Source organism: Vidua macroura, chromosome 1 (assembly GCF_024509145.1).
Source record: "Vidua macroura isolate BioBank_ID:100142 chromosome 1, ASM2450914v1, whole genome shotgun sequence".
Classification (NCBI taxonomy): Eukaryota; Metazoa; Chordata; class Aves; order Passeriformes; family Viduidae; genus Vidua; species Vidua macroura.
The window spans coordinates 36,833,845-36,854,913 of NC_071571.1; the positions used below are offsets into that span (position 1 = coordinate 36,833,845).

The window sequence follows — 21,069 nt, forward strand, 5'->3', positions numbered from 1 at the left end:
GAAGCCAAAACCATCACACCATTGGTGCATTAATGGGACTTGGAATGAACTGAAAAGTCTGTCTACCATCCTGGCAATTACTACAGTTACAAAAATTTAGAAGGACACAGAGATCATTGGGCTTGAGCTGAACTGGTGTAAATGCCATTTATACCTTATAAAAGGTTCCATGTGAAAAAGTGGTATTATTTGAATTACCAGCCTCAAATCTCTTCTGTGGACCACCTGGATTCTGGTAGCATAACATTCAAGAAATAATGCCTCAGCTAAACAAAATTAATCTTCTCAAGTGTACAGATGGCAAATGGCTTGTAAGAACTAGTCATGTACCCTTTCTTGGTAACAAAACATATTGCAGTGAGTTTGCTGACCATGTCACAAGTGACCTTTTTTAATTTGTTTGTGTTTTTCTTGTGTCTGCACATATAGCTGAGGCTATGGATAAGTTCCAAAACAGCTCTCTCTAATGAGAAATGAAAGCTGTGTTAGGTCTGGTTTTGTTCCAGAATGAACAGCAGAAAAAATGGTTTTCTGCAACATCAGGCTCTGAATTTTATGCTAGTATGTATTATTTGTTATTTTAGACAGAGCTCAAGGGAAATGGAAATATAAAGAAGAGACTCCCTTCAATTGTGGAAGATGAAGATGAAGAAGAGGAGGGAGAAGAAGAAAGCAGCACTCTTTCGCCAGTTGATACACGAAGCACAAATAGCTCTCAGCAGAAGAAGACTGCAAGCAGTAAAAGCCACCTAGGGAGAAACTTGAAGCAGCTGGCCTCAGGAACTGTGCCCTTTCATTCCCCCATCCGTGCTTGCAGTTCAAATCCCTCAAGAGCCAAACATGAAACAGAGCTCCATTACTACTCCAGAAGGAAGGAGAAAAACCTTAAATTGTACCTGTCAGCGCTGACCACCAGCGGCCCCCCAGATCTGAGCCCAAGGTAATAGCTATGAATGGTCATTTTCCTATCATGTGACTCCTATTAAAAATACCATTATTTTGACACTATAAGAATTATTCTTTAATAGTTTATACTTTTGTTCATCTCACATTATTGTAGGAACCATTGCACACGATGCAGAATGTTATGGCTTTAGAGGTTTATTGCAAAGTAAAGTATTTTTACCCATAAAAAGGCTAGTAAAAAAAGTGAGCAACTGCAAAAATGGCTATTTAAATAGTCTGGCCTTATGGTATCATTTTGTCTATAATATTCATTCCCCCAGTAGCATTATGAAACATTCTGAGCCCATCAGAGATACAAAAATTTCAAAAGCAAGTGAATGAAATTATAGCATAGCCAAGAAAATACAAAAAAATTACTGGAGTATAGAACTATAATGGAAAGCAATTGCCAAGCGATTTTGGAAAATATTTAGAGGGTTTTTTCATTAGAGACAGGAAATCTGATAATGGAAGTTAGATAGACATTAAACACAGAGTTTAGCAAATCTGTTTTGCTGTATCTTTTAACACAAAGAAGCATTGTGTGATAGTTTATTGAGGTATTGCTAGTGTAAAATTTAAAATATTTCAATTTTTTAATTTGTACACTACTTAAAAGTGATTTATGTAATCTGTTGCTAAATTGCTGCAGTGCAATCTTAGTTTTAGTACCAGTTCTTTAGAAAAATCACAGACATATATACAAGGAGATGCAGTAGTTCATCTTCCAGTTCAAGTTTTATCTCCTATAAATTGAAGTGGTTTACATGTTAAAGCACTTCCTTTATTCATTAGAGGCAAAGTGGAAGTTTCAGGAACTTGCCATTGCAAATGTGAAATAGCCACAGTTTGAACAATATTTGTTTGACTCTGTCAAAGCACCAGTCTCTAGAGATGCCATCATAAAAAGGACATGGAAGATTATATAGAACTCTTTCCCCCTCATCATATTTTATCAGTACGGACACGTTTCAAATAGTATGAGGATACAAAACAATTTTAGTTTTTCATAAAATCAGAGAAATCACAGAACCATTTAGGTTGGAAAATAACTCCAAAATCAAGTCTAACCTTTGATGAAACACCACTATGCCAACAAAACCATAGCACTATGTGATATTTTCTCATTTGTTTTCTAGCTCTCATATGCATTTGGTTCAGTCAGCTATGAGTAAAGGTCATTATCATTCACATAATAAGTGGTAATTCAGGGAAAAACTACTTTTTATATTTTCTGCTGAAATGTAGTCTTGCTCATTATTGCTCTGAATGTATGCAGCCAGACATTGGCACCCAAGGCTATAAAAGGAAATATGAAAATGTATGTTTACATATAATATTTCCTGTTTCCATTCATAATTTTATAACTGTAGACTAATCCTGTTAATAGGCTGGAAAACTGGCCCAAGATGTATGCTTTTCAGTCCTTCTTTTTTTCCGGACAAAACATTTTCATGTTATCTCCTAGAAGGAGTTTATATTATTGGGATATTTTAACTGACAAGTTAATACCACTTAAAAAAATAGTCTTAAGTGTTTCCTTGTAAGCATTAAGGATAAAATAAGACCTCAATTAAAATTCTCATTTACATTTGGTGTTGGCAAGGGAAGGCAAAGGAAAGACAAGACTCTGGTTGAAATATCCAGTCAGTGCTGTTCTGAGGTGTATAACCACAGTTTCTTCAGAAACTTCTGCTGTGGATGTTTCTGAGAGGAAATTAACTAGAATTCTTTACTGGTACTTCAGGTTCTTTCATTATGCCCCACAGTGAAAGCAGTAAAGCCTAGAGACTGGGTCAAGTTTTTAAAGAGCTCTTAGTGTGAGGAACAGAGGCTAAAAGTGTAGTTTCTAGAATAGAGCCCTGGTCAATTGCTTTTTGGGTTCTGCCTATGCAGTGGAAGAGCACCAGAAGGAAGAAAATGTTAGTGATAATAAAGGCAGCCCTAGAAGGAGGTTTGATGTAATTGAATCTCCTTAGAACCACACAGAGGAGTAGGGTCTAATCCCTAAGCAAATGGATAGAAGAGGTCACATGTTAATCTTTTCTGACTTTTTTGGCTTCTAAGAGTGGAGTTTTCTGTCTTCAGGAGAAAATTCAGGGCTGTACAATAGCTGATTCAGAGAGGGGTAAGGCTTACCAATTACTTTTGTCCCCTCATGTTTTCAATTTACTAGGTTATGTAGTTCCCCAGCCAGATCACTGTATATGAATAAGCATATTGCACATTATGTATTTTCCACATAGAAGCCTGGCACTCCCAACTAGGTATTTGTGCTAATATAATTTCCTTTGAGTCTGAATCTTTAAACACTATAAAGAATGTAGCATCTATAAATTCCAAGTCACATCTGAGTAAGCTTTTTCCTGTGTGCTTTAAAGGCAGTAAAAATGTTAGCATTTTATATAATTAGAAACTTCTACAAAAGTGATATTGGTGTTTAAAATTTGCCTTTTGAAGCAGTGAGGCCAAATGACACTAAACAGGTTTTATAGCAAATTTCAAACAAAGTAATCATTCTGGTTTTCAGCTGCAGATAGCAGTATAGGCCAAGGCTGCTCAAGCAGCACATTTGAGTCTCCTCTTCTACCAGAGGCTGATTAAGATTAGAGTCAAGTCTAGTAACATCCAACTGGCATCATGAACATAGAGAGACATGACATAGAGATCTAAACCCACACAAAGAGCCAAAAAGGATGAGAACACATGGTATGGATACAGAGGTCTCAGTTACGTGGGTCTTTCAAGCCCAATACATCACAGATATCTTTGTGTTCTCTGTTCTTTCCTTCCCTAGGCATTTCCAGTCAAGAAGCTTTCCTGAAAACATCTTTATTAGATAAAAATTCTAATGTCTATCATCACAAATTTATCCCCAATGACTGAGAGGTTAATAACTTTCTATCTTAGCCCTTCCAGATTAGTATTTAACTCATATGTCTGCTGTAAGACAGAATGAACCTTTTTCTGAGACAAAACAAGAAATTGATGCTTCATATCAATCAACTGGCAGTTGCATGATTCTCTTTTATTGACTTTAATATAGTTCTCTTTATATCACAATTTATTTTATCTGAAACAGAAAATATTCATAATTATATATATTTTTAATACTGTGTATTCATTCTTCCAATACCTGTTTTTTTGAATTCAGAACTTGATTATTGTATAAAATACCACATTTTTTTTTTTTCCCTTTGGCTTTCTTGATACTGCAATTTAGAGATAACTGCTATGCATAGGTAGAAATAACTGGCAAAAATACCTTTTCTAGTAGTCAGATCCAATACCATTATTAATGTAACTGGGACACTGGAGACTGGTCTGCACATCTTCCTATATGAAATTTGCCAAGAAGATTTCCCTGCCTGAACCAGTTAAAAAAAAATTTAGAATAATTATTTGCATGGAAATGACACTTTTGACTGAAGTTTACAGAGATGGTTTCATAAATATATTCTGTTCAGGCTTAGTCTCTGTCTAGGTAAACCTAATATAAGAGCTTGATTATGTGCAGGGAGATTTTAGCTTCACAAGAGCATAATGAAGCCTCTTTAGGTTGTGCAGAAGAAAGAATGGCAACAGATTATTGTAGATATGAAAAGCAAACTATAGTCCATGTAGTTTTGGATTGGACCCAGAATATACTGTAAAAGTCATGAAAATTTTGAAACATCAGTTAATTATACTTGGCCTCACATTCCTTCCATTATCAGTAATTTTAATTTTTAGTGACTCACAAGAAGTTATGCCAATATAATAGGTTCTGCTTTTCTCTAAACTTAATGTTGTGAAAAATTTACCATTGTTTAAAAATGTGCCTTTTGGATTTAATTTTTACAACTAACATGAACATGATGTTTATGAAACTGCTCCATTACTCCAATTTTTCTCAACAGAATTGTCGATGGCATTGAGGATGGAAACCATAACGAAGAAAGCCAAACCTTTGACTTCAGCTCTGATCAGCTCAGGCAGGAATCCAGGTTATCTCCTACAACTGGAGGTGAGTGTTGCCTGGGAAAATCACTTTTTAGAGAAAACAGTTTTCATAACTGCTTTTTGTTCCCCTTTATTTCTTTTATCCTCACTAGTGGCATAAATAGATTAAACATATAGTTGTACTCTGAGTCTCATTTCAGTGCACAATTGTAAAAAAAAAAAAAATACAACAAGGCCCCAAAGGTAATTTGTTGTTTTCCGACCAACAGACAGTCATGATAAAACATTTTGTGGAGGGAACTGGTTTTTCATGCATTATGCTTTACCAGAAGAATTGTAGAATCTGCCTCATGCTCCCAAACTTTTGGTCATGGAAGGTACTAAACAAACAGGCAAAATTGAACATAAAAACATTCTAATACAAAACTGAAAAAAATACAAGCCATAAAAAAGAAGAAAACAAAACCAAAAACACCACCAAAAAAAACCCCACACCCTATTCATTCAGAGCCATATGTAAAGTGGACTCTTAACATTTTTTAAGATATTTAGAGAAGTGGAAGGGTATGGAAGTATAGCAATTTTTAAAAGAGTGAAAACCTTGAATAACAAGGGGTTTTAGGATGCCTTAAATGGCCTACACCCTGAAAAGGTTGGTGAAGTAGCACCACAAAGCAATGGAACTTGTCAAGATAGGGGGGAAAAAAGATTTTAAAAGAGACAGAGGGACTGTTTGCAATATCCCCTCTTTTAGAAGTAAACAGCTCCCACATAGCTAAGTGCCTTTATCATGGGGGCAACTAGGACACATATTGTTTCTCTTAAAGCCAAGCAGGAAAATAATAATTAAAGTTTAGTCATATTTATGATTTATAAAAAGTGTCAAGCTGTCATGTGGATGGCACCAAGGTTATCATCTTCCTTCCTTTCATTATCATCTTCCTTCCTTTCAGGTCCAGTGTGAAGTGAGCAGTATGGACTTCATTAATTGCACTTCTCTCAAACATTAAAAAATGAGCATTAAATATATGGTTTAATTTTCATTCTAGCCAACTGAAATACAGGTTTAAATTTAAAGGATTGGTTAAGTGCAAGAACAGTATTATCATTTCTAAGTGATTATACTCTTCTCATTTACATGAATTTGAATTATTTTCAGAGGCTGAAATTGGTGCTGCTGTGCTTGTTATCAAAGCAGAAGAGACCAAACAGCAGATCAGCAGGCTTAATAATGAGGTAACAAGATTTTGTGGGGGTTAAAGGATATTATGATTCAAGAAATGCTGGTGAAAACTCAGGAATATGATAAATGTGTTATAAATGAGTTTAAAAAACTGGATGAGGCTCCTACATGTAGGGTAGTTTGGGGCTTTTAACTCCTTCTCAGATTAATTTTCTACAGGAAACCTACATAAAAGTTTGTGTCATGCTAGGGCTAAAAACAGAGTGAGGTTAGTATATCTGATTTTATTAGGATTTAGTATCTTCTGGGTATGCCTCTATTTGTTTCATTCATTTCATTATTTCCCCAAGCTCCTTCTCCCAGATTTTCTTGTCTTGATGCCTGTTGTGCTTTTAAAGAATTTCCTTGAAAGAAATGCAAATTCATTCATGTTCAAATTTTCATAAAATTATTCAAATCACTTTATCTGTGTTCTACTTAGGAAGAAAGAGAACTTCATCCCTTCCTGCTCAAGCAATATGATCTGAGGAATGCAGGGCCAATAGTGTTCAGTTGCACTTTCTATTCCTCCCTTTCAATAACTTCAAACCTGTAATCAACTATCAATCCAACACTAAGGAGATGTTCTGTGGCTAAACTGTTTCATTTACGCAGCCCTGGCAGTACTTTAGCTAACATGATTAAAGCGTCAGACTAACTTCACAGTTGTACTGAAAGACCAAAATCTGCTCCCAGCCTACTCTGTCTTTCAATGTGAAAAGATTGGAGACAATTCCTTATACTTCCACATGAGGAAACATTTAAATAAGTTCCACCACACAGGTTCACTTCTTCCCTGAGCTCTGTGGTTATCAGAAATGCCTTTTTTTTTTTTTTTAATTTTTCCCTCTTTATTGTGTATATTTAATCTAGTTATTATTTCCCACTTACAAAGTATTGGGCCTGTAAACCTCCTTCATCCTGAGTCAGCTTAAGTTAATTAAGTAACTTAAATATCCTAAGCTAAGAGTGCATGTGTGGTTAGATACTATGAATGCATCATCTCATTTGTATGTCAAACTGCAGAGTTCAGACAAAAGTCTCATGGCCCATTGACTATGGGTTATGAAAAACTATGGGGTTTTATAGGATTTGGTCAAAGAACTCAAAAAAAAATCTTCAAGATGTTCATTGACACCACCATCATGACAGAAAATTATATTTCCTATATATGCTTTTGAAACACATAAGTCATATTGATTCATCCCTTTTGAGGACAGTAATTTTTAAAATAGGAGGATGTATTATGTGGCTATCCGCAAGAGGCAATTGGAAAATAGATCACGGTGACAGATGTTCCATGGCAGACATCTTGTGGATTAAACAAACATTTCAACTGGAACAGTTCTGGGCTTCTTATTGCTTTTCTAGTGAAAAGTGATAAATAAATAAATCTTGGAGCAGGGTAATATGTTAATCAAAAAAAGAAAAAAAAAACCTCCACATGTTCAAGGTCATTTCTCTCTGCATATAATTTTAATTTTACCCTAAGAATACTATTTGAACAAAATGTTATGCAACTTGTTTGTTCACATTAACACAACACAGGCAGTAGGACTAGATTTAGATTTCATAGGTAATATTCTGAGCTCAAATCCCAGAGGTGGATGGGTATCCTCCAAGTCCTCCCATGGATCAAAATTTACATTGGAAAAACTGCATGACTGAAAGGCTGCTTAATTGCATATTCTACGTGTACTCAAACATGCCCCAGCTGGAGTTTCTGAAGTGATAGTACAGAGTTGGTGCTTACCCAAATGAGCCTCTGGGTAGCCTTGCTGATCCACAGTAGCTGCTGCTTGGAGTTTTTTGTTGTTAGAATATTTTTAGACCCAGTGCTTTCATCATTCCATCATTCAATGATGACCAGTTAATGAGAACTTAGCGCTGATGCTGCAGCAGTCTACTAATTAGTTAAAATGCCAGCAGAGTCAAAAACAAAGTTCTCTTTTAAAGACATGCAGTCTCCTCCTAGTAAAGAAAAGATGAGAAAACAGGTCACAAGTAGCCAGCAGCAGTAAACACTGTAATTAATACATTTTCCAGTGGAGTTCAAAAATCAATGAATGAATACAAAAATAACTGCTTTCATGAAAGGCAATTGTATTACAACAGTTCACTAGTTAGCTTAGAAACATTTCAGCTGTTCTTGGGGGGGCAGAAAACACATGTGTCTTTCCATTCAGACTTTCAATACAGCCTCTTGTTAGCAAAGCAAAAAGTTACCCCAGAGAAAAATCTACGAAATTAGCTATAGCGAGTTTAGAAATACAGCTGAGCTTTTGGCAATATTTTAGGTATATGGCATTCACTTCATAATCCAAAGGCCATTTCATTTACCTACATTACCAACAGAAGTCAGTGCCTTGGTTTCACTTCTCAGATTTGTTAACTTTAGTAGTAATGGATGCACAGACTTCCTCTAAGGAGAGTAGTCTCCAGAGTCAGCACAATGGATGTGAAACAAACTTGAACACACACAACTGCTGTTGTACAGCTCCATGGTTTGGCTGCTCAGCCAGTTAAGCACCTGCTTCACTTCCTCACCTAACTTCACTGCTCATTGAGCATTCAAGCTGATACAGGAATTTCCTTCCAGTTCAGTATTGCAAGGTAGAGTGGAATAGGATGACTTTATCTCCTACTGTGTTTGTCCCTTCCTCTTAGAATAAATAATCACTGAATAAAGCAGGCATGATATCCATTATAGTTCAGTAACTTCAGTATATGGCAGGCAAGAGCTAAGGTTCAGGTTCTTGCTCTGGTAAAATCACAGTTATTTAAGCAACACTTTCAAGATTAGGTTACTGGATATTTACTAGCATTGTACATTTTCTGAGCTGGGAAAAGCTTGATTCAAAGACCTGCTCCAAACTAGGAAGAGCAAGAATTCAGGAAGAGTATTCTGCCTTACAAGTCTGTGTCCTTCCTTTGCAGAGATCTCTACACGTGATCTGGTCTTTCCAATGCATTTGTCTGCAAAGGCTGATCAAATGAGTGTATCTGAACATTTAGCATATTTTCAGAAGCATCATTTACCTGATGCAATCATAGATAAGGAGCACACAAAGTAAAAATAGAAAACCACTAAGCAGATTTTCTGAGGTATACAGACGGACAAGACATTTAGATTAAAGCACCTGCCTATCACTGTCCCATTGCCTGTATCCTATCAGGCTTTTAACTCTCTATCATTTGAATGCCACTGTATGAAAAGAGCAAAGAAATACTTTTACTTTGATTCAGTTTGAAAAACCCAAACCTGAATTATTTAAAACAGATTAGTTAAAATAAGAAAAATACCCAATATTTAGTCATATTTTTCCCCCTAATTACATGTGCACATTCTCCACTCAAAAACATTGGTACATGATTTTGAGCCCAGATAAAAAGGTCATCTCATACAGTGCATGAAGACAAATTCAGATTGTTTTGTCATGTCCCCTGGTTTCCTCATATGCAACCCAGCTTCAGCGCAGCCTCCGTCAGTTTCAGAAATCTGGGGGCTGTTCCATGTTTTACCACATTAGTAGATCACACAATTACAGGACTAAAACAGTATAATGAACACAGTACTCACATTTCTCCCATTCAACTGAAAAACAAACAAACATGAGGAAATATGAACAGGGTCAGGTTTTGAGCTAGATAATTGCCTTCTATTTAGCTCCACATTGGAGCACTTAGTGGAAATTCAGCTATTTTTAATTTTAGGGTTTTTAAATGCAAGTACTTAAAGTAAGCATCTGGCACTTATGCAGAACAGAGAAAATATATTCACGGGGATATTTAACTTTCATCTAACAAAAGGAACAATCCTAAACAAATATGTTTGTTTTCCAAATCATAAATTTTGTGTATATATTATTTTAAGATGTATTTCAATTCCAGCTGCCAAAAATCAATCCCATTCTCCTCTCAGTACAGAAATAATGCATTTTTAATATTAAAAATATGTGCAAATGATAATCAAGGCCACTAAAGAAAATTTGGTGAAGCCAGTCAGGCTTCTAGTTTTACATAGGGGATATATTGTTAAAGTTCAATTTGTGACTTGAGAGTTCATATAATGAACTCGCTTGAGTTAGAGTAATTACATACATGCTCTTCTTAAGAAGTTCATAACTATATCATCACACAAGAGAAATTACTTTGCAGCAAGGGTATCCCAGTGATTTGGTTTGTAAAACATCTTTCAATCAAGAAAAATGTGGCAAAAAATGAACTAATGACATTTATAGATGATGAAAACTATTAAAAGTAATCTATCCATTTTGGATTCTAGCCATGTAAATTTCACATTAAAGCAAAAACATAAAACCAAATATCATTTGTATGAAGAAATAAAAGCTTTCTAAACAATACATGCAGACTAAATTCACTTTGCCTACTGAGATTTTTAAAAATACATCTTCTCTTTTAGCACTGACATTCATGTTTCCAAAGAATGTTGTTGTTTTGTCTCTCTACTGTCATACTTTGATAGCTGTAGAGAAGCCGTTCCAGCTAATTTTTCCTTCTTTTAATGTTAATTTAATAGGTATTGGCTGATGAAGGTAACAAAAATAGTTGATGCTCTGAAGCTTAGATTATATTTTTTTAAGCAGAACACACTGCACATACATGGCATAAGTCCCATATGCTATGGTGTGTCCCTGGCACTTTTTCTTGGTGGAAAGGCACCTAAGACAAAAGAATTAACCAAGAGGCAGCCATGCAATATACAAATCAACTGGACACCAAAAGCTGACTTCAAATTTGAATACAAATATTATTGCCATGATAGATTATGACAATTGTCTAGTTAATATCTAACAAGAATTTCAAAAAGTTTCAGTAGTCATAAGATCTATTTTCCCAACATCTAGATGTCAATGCCTACGGATATGGCAAGTTCATAAATTCACTGCTTTTTCTTTTTTGCCTAGAAGATCATAAGAAAAAGTTGATTGGTGTTCTCCTTCTAAAGTCAGTTTATTCTGGAAACATGCTATTCCAGCAGATCTCAGCAAACCAAATTCCTCTTGACTTTCTTTGCCCATTACATTTGCTAAAAGTCCTACACTGGTATAATTTTCTTTTGAATTGTCTTTACATCTTTGAAGTCACTGACAAAGTACACAATGTCAAGCAACCTTAGTCATTTCTTGTGAAGAAAACCCCCTTCTGGAGTTCAATTAAAGAAGATACGCTGTTTGTATACCCTGGGAATATGATTAATGCCCACAAAGTGTCATTTAGCAGATCTCTATAGACATTTTTCTGTAATACTATGCATAGGCAGAATATTATATTCATGCCTCTGACATTTTCTTTTCAGATATAATGTTTAACATTTATCTTTCTTGAATTTCATATTACTGATATTTAAAAGTGAACATGAATTCCATTTAGACATTAAAAATAAACATTACATAAAAACAGATCAGGATAGGGTGCTAAAAAGAACACCTTAAAATGTCCATGGATAACAGCTAGCTATTGGTCATAAATCATTCCAACCATGTAAGAATCTAGCTTATGGTGATTATGTCCCCTTCATATTTTCATGTAGTTCTAGAAGAATGTCAGGTGGATGGTAACATCATAGAAGTCTTCTGACAAGATGTATATTATGTTTAAAGTTTCTTCTTATATTTTAAAATAGCTTTTCAGTTAAAGAAGAGAATTATAGTTTTGCAATGGTTTATTCTTAAGAATCATAATATTGCCTGTTCTCTTTTAACTATTCCTTTAGATACTTATAGAAATTGTCTGCTTAATATTTTTGCCCAATATCATGTATACTACCTCAGGCTTTCTTTCACCAGTACATATTGCCAGCTTCTCCTCTCCCAGCCACCTGGTATTTCCACAATCCTCCATTTTCTCTCAATCACTAGCTAGTCAGTCAGTTTGTCCCTGGTAGTTTTTAATTCCTTGAAGCAGTAATTTCCAAACCTGACTTTCTTATTGCCACCATTATGCTGACACCGTCCTGATTCTTTGCCAATCTCAAGGCAGAGTTCACGTCCAAAAATCATAGAATCATGAAATGGTTTGGGTTGGAAGGGTCCTTAAAGATCATCCAGTTCCAACCCCCTGCCATGTGCAGGGACACCTTCCACTAGACTAGGTTGCTCAGAGCCCCATCCAGTCTGGCCTTGAATGCCTCGAGAGATGGGGGCATCCACAGCTTCCCTGTGCAATCTGTACCAGTGCCTCACCATACTCACTGTAAAGAATTTCTTCCTAATATTTAAACTAAACCTACTGCCTTTCAGTTTGAAGCCATTACCCCTTGTCCTGTCACTACATCCTCTTGTAAATGATCCCTCTCCATCTTTCTTGTAGCCTCCCTTTAGGTACTGGAAGGTTATTTCAAAGCCTTCTCTTTTCCAGGCTGAAAAATCCCAATTATCTTAGCCTTTCCTTGTACTCCTAACCAACTTTCCTCTCATACCACTCTGTCTCCCCTCTCCTCCCCTCCAGATTCACTCCCAGTGAAGAGCCACAAATTATTATTAAAACTGCAGTTTGGGAACCCCTTTTCTAGATTGAATTTAATGGGACCCCTGTTAACATGAATATATTTAAATACTCTAATCCTTTATACTTCCCTCATTTATCCTAATGTGTTTAATAGCAATAATCTTGGTGTCCTAATTTATCCAGACAAACTGCAAACTGGTCACTGGAACTAACAAAGAGCTGGCTAGAGATTCAACAGACAAATGACCAAATTTCCTACTCTTACTCAGTAAAGCCAATTTCACAGCCTTCCAGATTCCTGGATTTATTTCACTGAAACTGTGAATCATCATATCATTGCACAAATCCTATAGATTTAATCTGAAGTCAGATTAGCTGCACTGGATTTTTTTTTTTTTTCTTTCTGCAACTAGCTTTGTTTCTAAAGCCATTAGATCAGAAATGTCTGTCACCACAATACCAATGGCCACAGAGTGGCTGATACATGATCGTGAAGAGTCTATCTCTGCTCAATTCTCATTTCATTCATTAAACAATGCAGTCAGTAAGAAACAGAATACAAGCAGTTAGTCAATCTGAGCCTTCAAAGACTCATCTAGCTGAAAATCTCCCTGACTTAATGAAAAACCAGAATAGAAGAAGCAATGAAAGACCAAAGAAAGCAATAGAGAAGGTGTCATATGCAGTGCAAGCCAGGCAGCTCCTCCACTTTGCCAAAATGTAGCTTCCATTTCTCAAGAAGCCAAAATTCATCTTCACTTCTTTGGGTGTTCAGAAAGAGTCAAAGCAGGAAGATATATGGGTCTGAAGTTTGAATTTCAAAAGGAACTAAACACAGGGAGAGAAAAATATGTACAAATAAGAATCTAATCAGCTTCTAATCAGAAAAAAACTTATCCATTATTTAAATTTAGAGTTCATTATTAAAGTCACCCCAGGACATTCAGATTTATCCAGGAACAATGGTGAGAGCTAGGCATTCCAGTTGAAAATTTGTCTTTAAAAAAATTAGATATTAGAATATATAATGGGAAAAAAAAAAAAAGAAATGTGTTTAGCCATTTAAATAAAGCAACAAGCAGCAGCATCATCTTACATCACAGCATTCCTACCTAACTACATGGAACAAAATACACTGCAAAAAGATTAATACTGGTAGTAAAGAAAAACACTCTTTCTTCTGAAACTGTCAAAGTAATTTTAAAATACAAAATACATCTACAAAAATTTTTATTTTAACCTCTATTTTGAATATATTCTTTCCTGATAACATAGTCTACTAAAAAGGCACAGCTTTCAACCACTTTGAGAAGCACCTCTTGCTGCTTGAAGCTAAATCTGTATAAAACCCAGTTTCTACATCCGGAAATATTGCAGTATCTTTTTCAAGTCCTAGGAAGTGTTAAGGAAGCATTTCGAGTATATTTGGGATCTCAGAGATAATTTTAAAGCTGTCTGCTAGCACAGCAGGAACCATTTGTACCAGTAGCTGTTTTACCTAACAATAATCAGTGAGGTCCTGAAAAGAGTGCAGCCTTACTGGCATGCCAGGAATTAGTCCTTTTTCCTCAGGAAGAAACCATACTGCTTTCAATTTCTCTTTCATAGACTTAAAATTCCTTTGGCTTTTAATCCCTGCTCTTTTGCACTTTCTCAAACACTGTGAAATTGTTAATAGTACCTTTATTATAAAAATAGTACATTTTTTGCCCCGTTACACTTTTTTATTTGCATCTGCTCAAAGATCTCTGCAGGGTATAAATATAATAGTATAAACAGTGTAACATTGGTGGGAATACTAATAATATGCTATGCTTGTATAGAACTATAATAATATGGAGACAGGTGATAATTAATAGTGATATAGATACTGGAGGTTTAATCTTGTAATCTTATCATTGTAAAATCCTGAAAGCTACATATTTTTTTGTGTATGTAACATCCAGAATAGGTCCAAACAGATCTTACTCACTGGTAGTGGTGAATTAAGTTTGGCATAACTACTCTGACTATCATATTACTGGAAACCATTAAAGCCTACTTTTTAAGAGTTTATCAGGTAAATTCCTATGTTGGTTCAAGAGCAAGTTTGTGAGAAGAAAACACTCTATGAGCTAGCTGATATATCAAAAATAGAGTATCTGGGCACTAGAGCAAGTTGCAATGAACAGAAATTCAGGGCTGTCACAAGTGCTGTTGATGGGATTGATTTTTGCTGTATTTTCTTAATGATTTGACAAAATAAACATGCTAAATGATGATTAAACTTCTAAAAAGTTCATAAGTGATGAGAAATGGAAAACAAAAACATGGATCAAAACAAATGACATTTTAAAATCGTGGATATTTTCACACAGCATTCATAGTTTAGGTAAGGTACATCTCATAATGTAGTGTCAATATTTCTATTTGCACACCTGCAGAAAGCCCTGAAAAAATGATGCAAGTTAGGAAATCAGGCATAGAAAATCATTACTGTATTCACTAGGTGCAGGGGCCAGTGACGATTCTAAAAAGAACTGATGACCAGTGAATCTATATAGCCATAACTTTGATTGTCTGTCTTCCCCTATCCTTCCCAAAAACGCTTTTGAAGGTTTTGCAGTATCATCTCCTAGGGTCAGAACATAGGAGTTCTTGTGAAGCTGATTTGTCCAGAAATCTCACTGCGTTTTCTCACACTCTGATGGTACCAAGAACCTTCACTGGCTGCTCTGACCCCACAGGAAGCCTGTTCACAGAACACTTTGGCAGCATATTTTAATTTCTCACATTAACTGAAGTTACCAGGCATTCATGGCTTAATCTCTGCTGGCAGAAGAGGATCTCATGGTATTTTCTATCTACCGTGACTCAATTAGACAACAAGGCAGAAAAAAAGAGAAGTGCAGAGATGACAGAGATCCTGTCACCTGCCACTCAAGACTCTTCTCCCTTTAAGGATTTTATCTCCAGAGGCAGTGTGATCATTACAAAATTTTTAAACAGAGGTTTGACCTCTAAGCTCAGAGAAAAGTAAATAGATCTATAGGAACTTCCTACTTTCTTCTCTGAATTTCTTTATTATTATTGTGCCCGTAATAATGCAATCAAACTCAGACTGAAATATGTTTCCAGCAGATTTCTTCAGAACTATCCTGACAGAACAATGAAAATTAGTCTAAGTCATCTACTTGAGGTCAAAGAAAGGTTCCCTGAATTAGCTATTTTCTTTTTGACACGTGGCTTGAAGATGAATGTGCAGTCATGTCTTTTTTTTCAACAGAGTAGCACCAGTATGAGAAACTCTGTTTTAATGATAATGATGGTGCTTTGACCTAAAATAGATTGATAACAATCATGGAGATCAATTTACTTTCTACCCTTTGAAATGATGAGTGGTTTACTTTTATGTTTGAGCCAGACATTTCTTTCCCCAGAACATCCTTATAAAGGCCTAAAAAATGTCCCCATTAATGTTCAAATGTCAGTCAACTTTAAAACACAAGTTCAGAACTTGCCAATCTGATCCCCACCCAAAACAGCAGTGTTAAGGAAAGACTTCACGTACTTTATGAAACCAAATGGATACTATCAGAAGTTTCAGCATTTAAGAGAAAAGGTCTAATAAAAAATCTGATTCTTCCTTTCACACATGCACCAGAGAAATCTATGCAATGGATTAACATCTGTTATATGTAGTACCTTTCAAGCATACACAAAAGTGCATGGAAACAAACTGTTTCACATTCTTTTATATTTTTAAAATAATTAGAGGTAACAAGTGGGTTTCAGAGTTTTCAGTTTTCCCTCCTTTTTTTTTTTTGTTTTTAGCAGTAGTCCACAGGATTTTCATATAGCTACTATTTGCATCCAACAACTGAGAGTATGGCTTTCTTTTATTTTGCTATGAAGACGGCAGTACATTTCACACATATTTCTAAACAAGATTTTACAAGACCTCATTTTTATGTAATTCATCAGCATGAAATTGTTTAATAAAAAACTTTTATGATTTAAAACATTTAGTGATTGATCAAGAAAATATTGATGTCATACTGCATCTGGAAATCACCTCAGTTCTGACCCTATGACCATTTTTTATATACAGAGAATAATTTGAAATCAGGTGGATTAAAGTAGCTGGAAGGACTATTTCCCGCATATACACTAGCAAAATGCATCTCTTTAGTGTAGAGACACTGTGCCAAAGATAAAATTTGCTATTGCTAGAAAGAAAAGAGGGATGTATGTACATATTATAGGCATGGTGCATAAATAAATACTGTGATATTTTGCCTTTTCACAACAGATGACATCTTTAAGTCAAGAAGTCTCACAATTACGTAAGGATATGAAGAGTGTGATGCATCTTCTGGAAAACCTGCTCACGTCCCAGAAGCCTCCAGGATTCTGTGCTGTGCACAGCATATCTCGAAGTCCCACACTGGATAGTCTGCAGTCTCGAGTGGCTTGGACTGCACATCAACCTTGCTCGCACATGCAAGCTGGGAATTTCACTTGCACCAAAGCACAACTTTGTCGTGGAAACACACTATGTGACATTTGGAATACAGGTCTGTCTTCTGTAGGCAGCAGTCCCCAAAGGACTGAACCCAACCTGCAAAATTCTATGGATGGTGAACTTTATTATACAACAGGCCTTCAAAATTCCCCTTCCCAGTATCAGGTAATTCAGAAAGACAATCTGCAATTTTTGAGATGCACCTCTCCCCACTCAGACACTACCCTGACTCCTCTTCAGTCTATTTCAGCAACCCTTTCTCCTTCAGTATGCTCTTCATCAGAGACATCACTACACCTAGTGCTGCCCAGCAGATCAGAGGAAGGGAGCTTTAGCCAAGGAGCAATCAGCTCACTAAGCCTTGAGAACCTGCCAGGATCGTGGGACCTGGAAGGAACAGCCGGCATAACTACTGCACTGACCCCAGATTTCCCAACAGACATTGTGACAAGCACAAGGGATGTTAAAGATAAAGACTGCCAAGCCATAGATGTATGAGAAACAGGAAAGTGGTACTCAAAGCATGTTCCACAGCTGTCAGTTTTAAATTTAGAGAGTACTGCATGACTGCTTTATTTGATTCCTGTTTTGGCGATCATGGAGACTTACAAACATGAAAATTCAGATTCATAGAAAGTAAGAAAAGGTAATGGTTCATACTATAGGAAAACCAATAAATTTCTAGATTCTAGAAGCATGTTGAAAAAACATTTTGAATACAGATATAACTTGTCTGTTTGACAGACTTTTGTGATAGTCCAAAGACCCTGAGGGTCAGAGCAGCTGGAAGTTTAGCACAAAGAACTGTCATGGGTGGCTTTTGTTCATCAAAGCAAAGGTTTTCCCTGAGTGTCTGACTGTTGTTCCTAAACAATATCTATGGCACTATTTGCTTCAGGTGATTGTGGGTCCTGCTGGTCTTTTTGTCAGTTCTGTGAAGGCAAAGGACATTTGCTGCATGTCATCTAGACAATCAACCAAATAGAGCTGCTAGAGAGTGCTTAGATGTTGCACGTTATTTGTCATGTAAATGAAACTTCTTAATTTATCTAAAAATACTATTTTTATATACTTGGTATGAAACATGTACCTAAAAATTACTTAAAATATTTATAAAGAGAATAAGAGTTGGGCTTCATTTTGGTAAAAGCTTGCAGTTTTAAGAAGAAATGCACTACCATCGTGTATTAGATCAAATACTATTTATTGTTAAGATATCATGTAGTTTACAAATGGCTTCCCTTTTATGTGCATGCAATTTCAATGAATGTACTCATTCTGGTGGAATACAAATAAATTAAGGTATTATTTTATTTAAAAAAATAAAAGAGCTGGAATGTTGTATCGTATAATAAGGTATCACTAATAAGGTATCACTACTTAAAAAGTGAGCTGTTATACTGATAACATTAAGTACTCTTGGTTTGTGTCTTAGTATTGCATTGTCATTTGCAAGACCAAGTCAACATTTTAAAATACATTACTGTTTAGGGGCTATATATCTGGTTAAAAACATTAAAAGGGATGAAAACCAATGAGCAAACTGAGGAATATTAAAGGAAAAAATTACAATTTTAGTAAGTCTGAATCAAAAAGTTAAGATTAGTTATTTATTAATTGATCTTTTTGTTTCATCTCTAAAAACTAGCTTTGATTTTTAGTCAGAAGATTTTTAAAAAGAGGTTTGGTGAATTATTTAACTCGGAATCTGACTTAATGCCCCTCCCAACATTTTTTTTTTTCTGGTATATAATGTACTAGAAACATATTGCTACAGTGCAACCAAGGCTACAGATTTGCATTGGAATTTTGATTTTTATATATAAAGATGTGCAGTGAGCATCAAATTTACATATCCTTTAACAGGCTTTCTAAAAAAAAATGCTTACAAGCCAAAATAAATGTCCTAAAATGGATAAGTAAACTAAGTTATATTTAATAATTCATGCAAACTGGTGGTTATCAAATTAAAATTTTTACAGAGAGCAGATTTAGGTTTAACTTCCTTAACAGGTTGTTTTGGTGGGATTTTTAATGGCAACTTCAAAGATGGAATATATTTTAACATTTAGCTGTGTGTGGGAATACAAACCCCAGCTGATACTCTGTGTCCAACCTACATCCTTTCACAGCCATTTTCCTACTGGTACAAATTAGGGATGAAGTGTCATCTCCCATTTTGGGCTACATGAATTTTGCCAGTGTGTCTACCCCTCAATGCGAGTGTTTATATAGGGTTTCTTACTTTCCCTCTCTTCCAGTTTTTACTTAGTTTAAGGTTAAATGGAGAAGTACTGATTAAATAAAGAATATCCCAGAAATTTAAAAAACCAATAAAATAATAATAGTAGCAAATACAGTAGCAAGTACAGTTCTGTGGTATTTCTGCAAACAGTCCTGGTTCACCTTTGGCCATCTGCTATCGCCCACCCCACTTCAGCACTGGGCAGGAGGCTGGGGGAGGCTGCCTGCTCCCCACTCCCAGGGCAGGAGCCCCACCTCACCTCAGCACCCTACAGCCACTGTCTTCTCCTGTTCTCCCAAGGTGCAGCTCCTTGGGATGCATGGATACATGCTGTACAGCTGTCCACAAATCCTGATTCCTCATCCTACTGTATTCCAGTTATTGACTGAGAATGCACAAACACACCATGCCTAGCTCCTAATATCACTTAACAATTTCCATTGCCCATATAAACTGGGAGAAGCATTTGCTTTCTCATTTTATGACATATAAACCATTATGTATATGCATTAAGGTTTTGGCATTGGGGTTTGTTTTTTGGTTTTGTTTTTTTTTTTTTTTTTTGTTTTTTTTTTGGGGTTTTGTTTTGTTTTGTTTTGTTTGGTGGTTTTGTTTTTTTTTTTGTTTTTTTTTTTGTTTTTTTTTTTTTTTATTTCCAGTATAAACACTGGTGTCGTGAGATTAAAACCAGATGTTTTTTCCTGGAGTTTTTATGTCAGTTTTGTACAAAAGTTTAAAAAGGTCAGTGGAAACATAAAAAACCTCTTTGCATACACAGCCTTAGCTTTAGTGTTGTACATTTTATTCTCAAATAAAAATTTTTAAAAAGCATGTGCAGTAATTATGAAGAAATAGCACCAGGATATCTGTCCTAAGTTGTTCCTTGTTTCTGCAACTGTCAAGCACATCCCAAACAAAGCTGGCAAACATTCTAATCTTTGTATTGGCCATAGTTTCAAGGAACACACCAGAATTGCAGAGATTCTGTAAGATGGGCATCACACAGGTGGGTGCACTGCCTTCCAGGGAAAAGCTCAAGGAACTGCAGAGAAGGCAAGAACATCACCAGGTGTTGTGGTTTAACCCCAGCCAGCAGCCAGCCCCATGCCACCACCCACTCATTTCCTTCCTGTCAGAATAAGCAACAAAGTTGGAAAAGTAAAAGCCAGAAAACTCATGGGCTGAGATAAAGACAGTTTAACAGGGAAAGCAAAAGCTGTGCATGCAAGCAAAGCAAAGCAAGGAATGAATTCACTGCTTCCTGTGGGCAGCAGGTGTTCAGCCATCTCCAGGAGACCAGGACTCAGTCATGCGTAACTGTGACTTGGGAAGACAAATGCCATCACTCCAAATGTCCCTCCCTGCCTTCCTCTTCCTCCAGCTTTAATATGCTCAGCATGGCACCATATGGTATGGAATGTCCCTTGGATAAGTTGGAGTCAGCTGTCCTGGCTGTGTCCCCTCCAACTTCCTGAGCACCCCTCACTGGTGGGTGGGGGGAGGAATAGAAAAAGCCTTGGCTCTGTGTAAGCCTTGCTCAGCAGTAGCAAAAACTCTTTCATCACCCTGTTTCAGCACGAATTCAAACCATTGCCCCATACCAGCTGCTGTGAAGAGCTGGTATGAAGAGCTGTGTGAAGCAAATTAAAAATCCCAGTCAAGACCAGCACACCTGGCCAAAATCAAGTAAAGAGGAAGGTCTTGAAGGGTGGTACTATTTTAAACTTCTTGACACCATCA

The 21,069-nt window shown here is 36.1% G+C and overlaps 1 protein-coding gene across 1 annotated transcript in view; it reads left to right on the plus strand.

Annotated features, from left to right (window-relative positions):
* Positions 1-18,404, plus strand: part of KCNH8 (potassium voltage-gated channel subfamily H member 8) — a 174,966-nt gene extending 156,562 nt beyond the window's left edge. The window contains exons 13-16 of the mRNA XM_053979069.1: positions 585-940; positions 4,845-4,951; positions 6,047-6,123; positions 16,872-18,404. Of these exons, the coding sequence (XP_053835044.1) occupies positions 585-940; positions 4,845-4,951; positions 6,047-6,123; positions 16,872-17,582 (1,251 nt within the window). The 3' untranslated portion in view covers positions 17,583-18,404. The remainder of the gene's footprint in view (positions 1-584; positions 941-4,844; positions 4,952-6,046; positions 6,124-16,871) is intronic.
* The last annotated feature ends 2,665 nt before the right edge of the window (positions 18,405-21,069 follow it).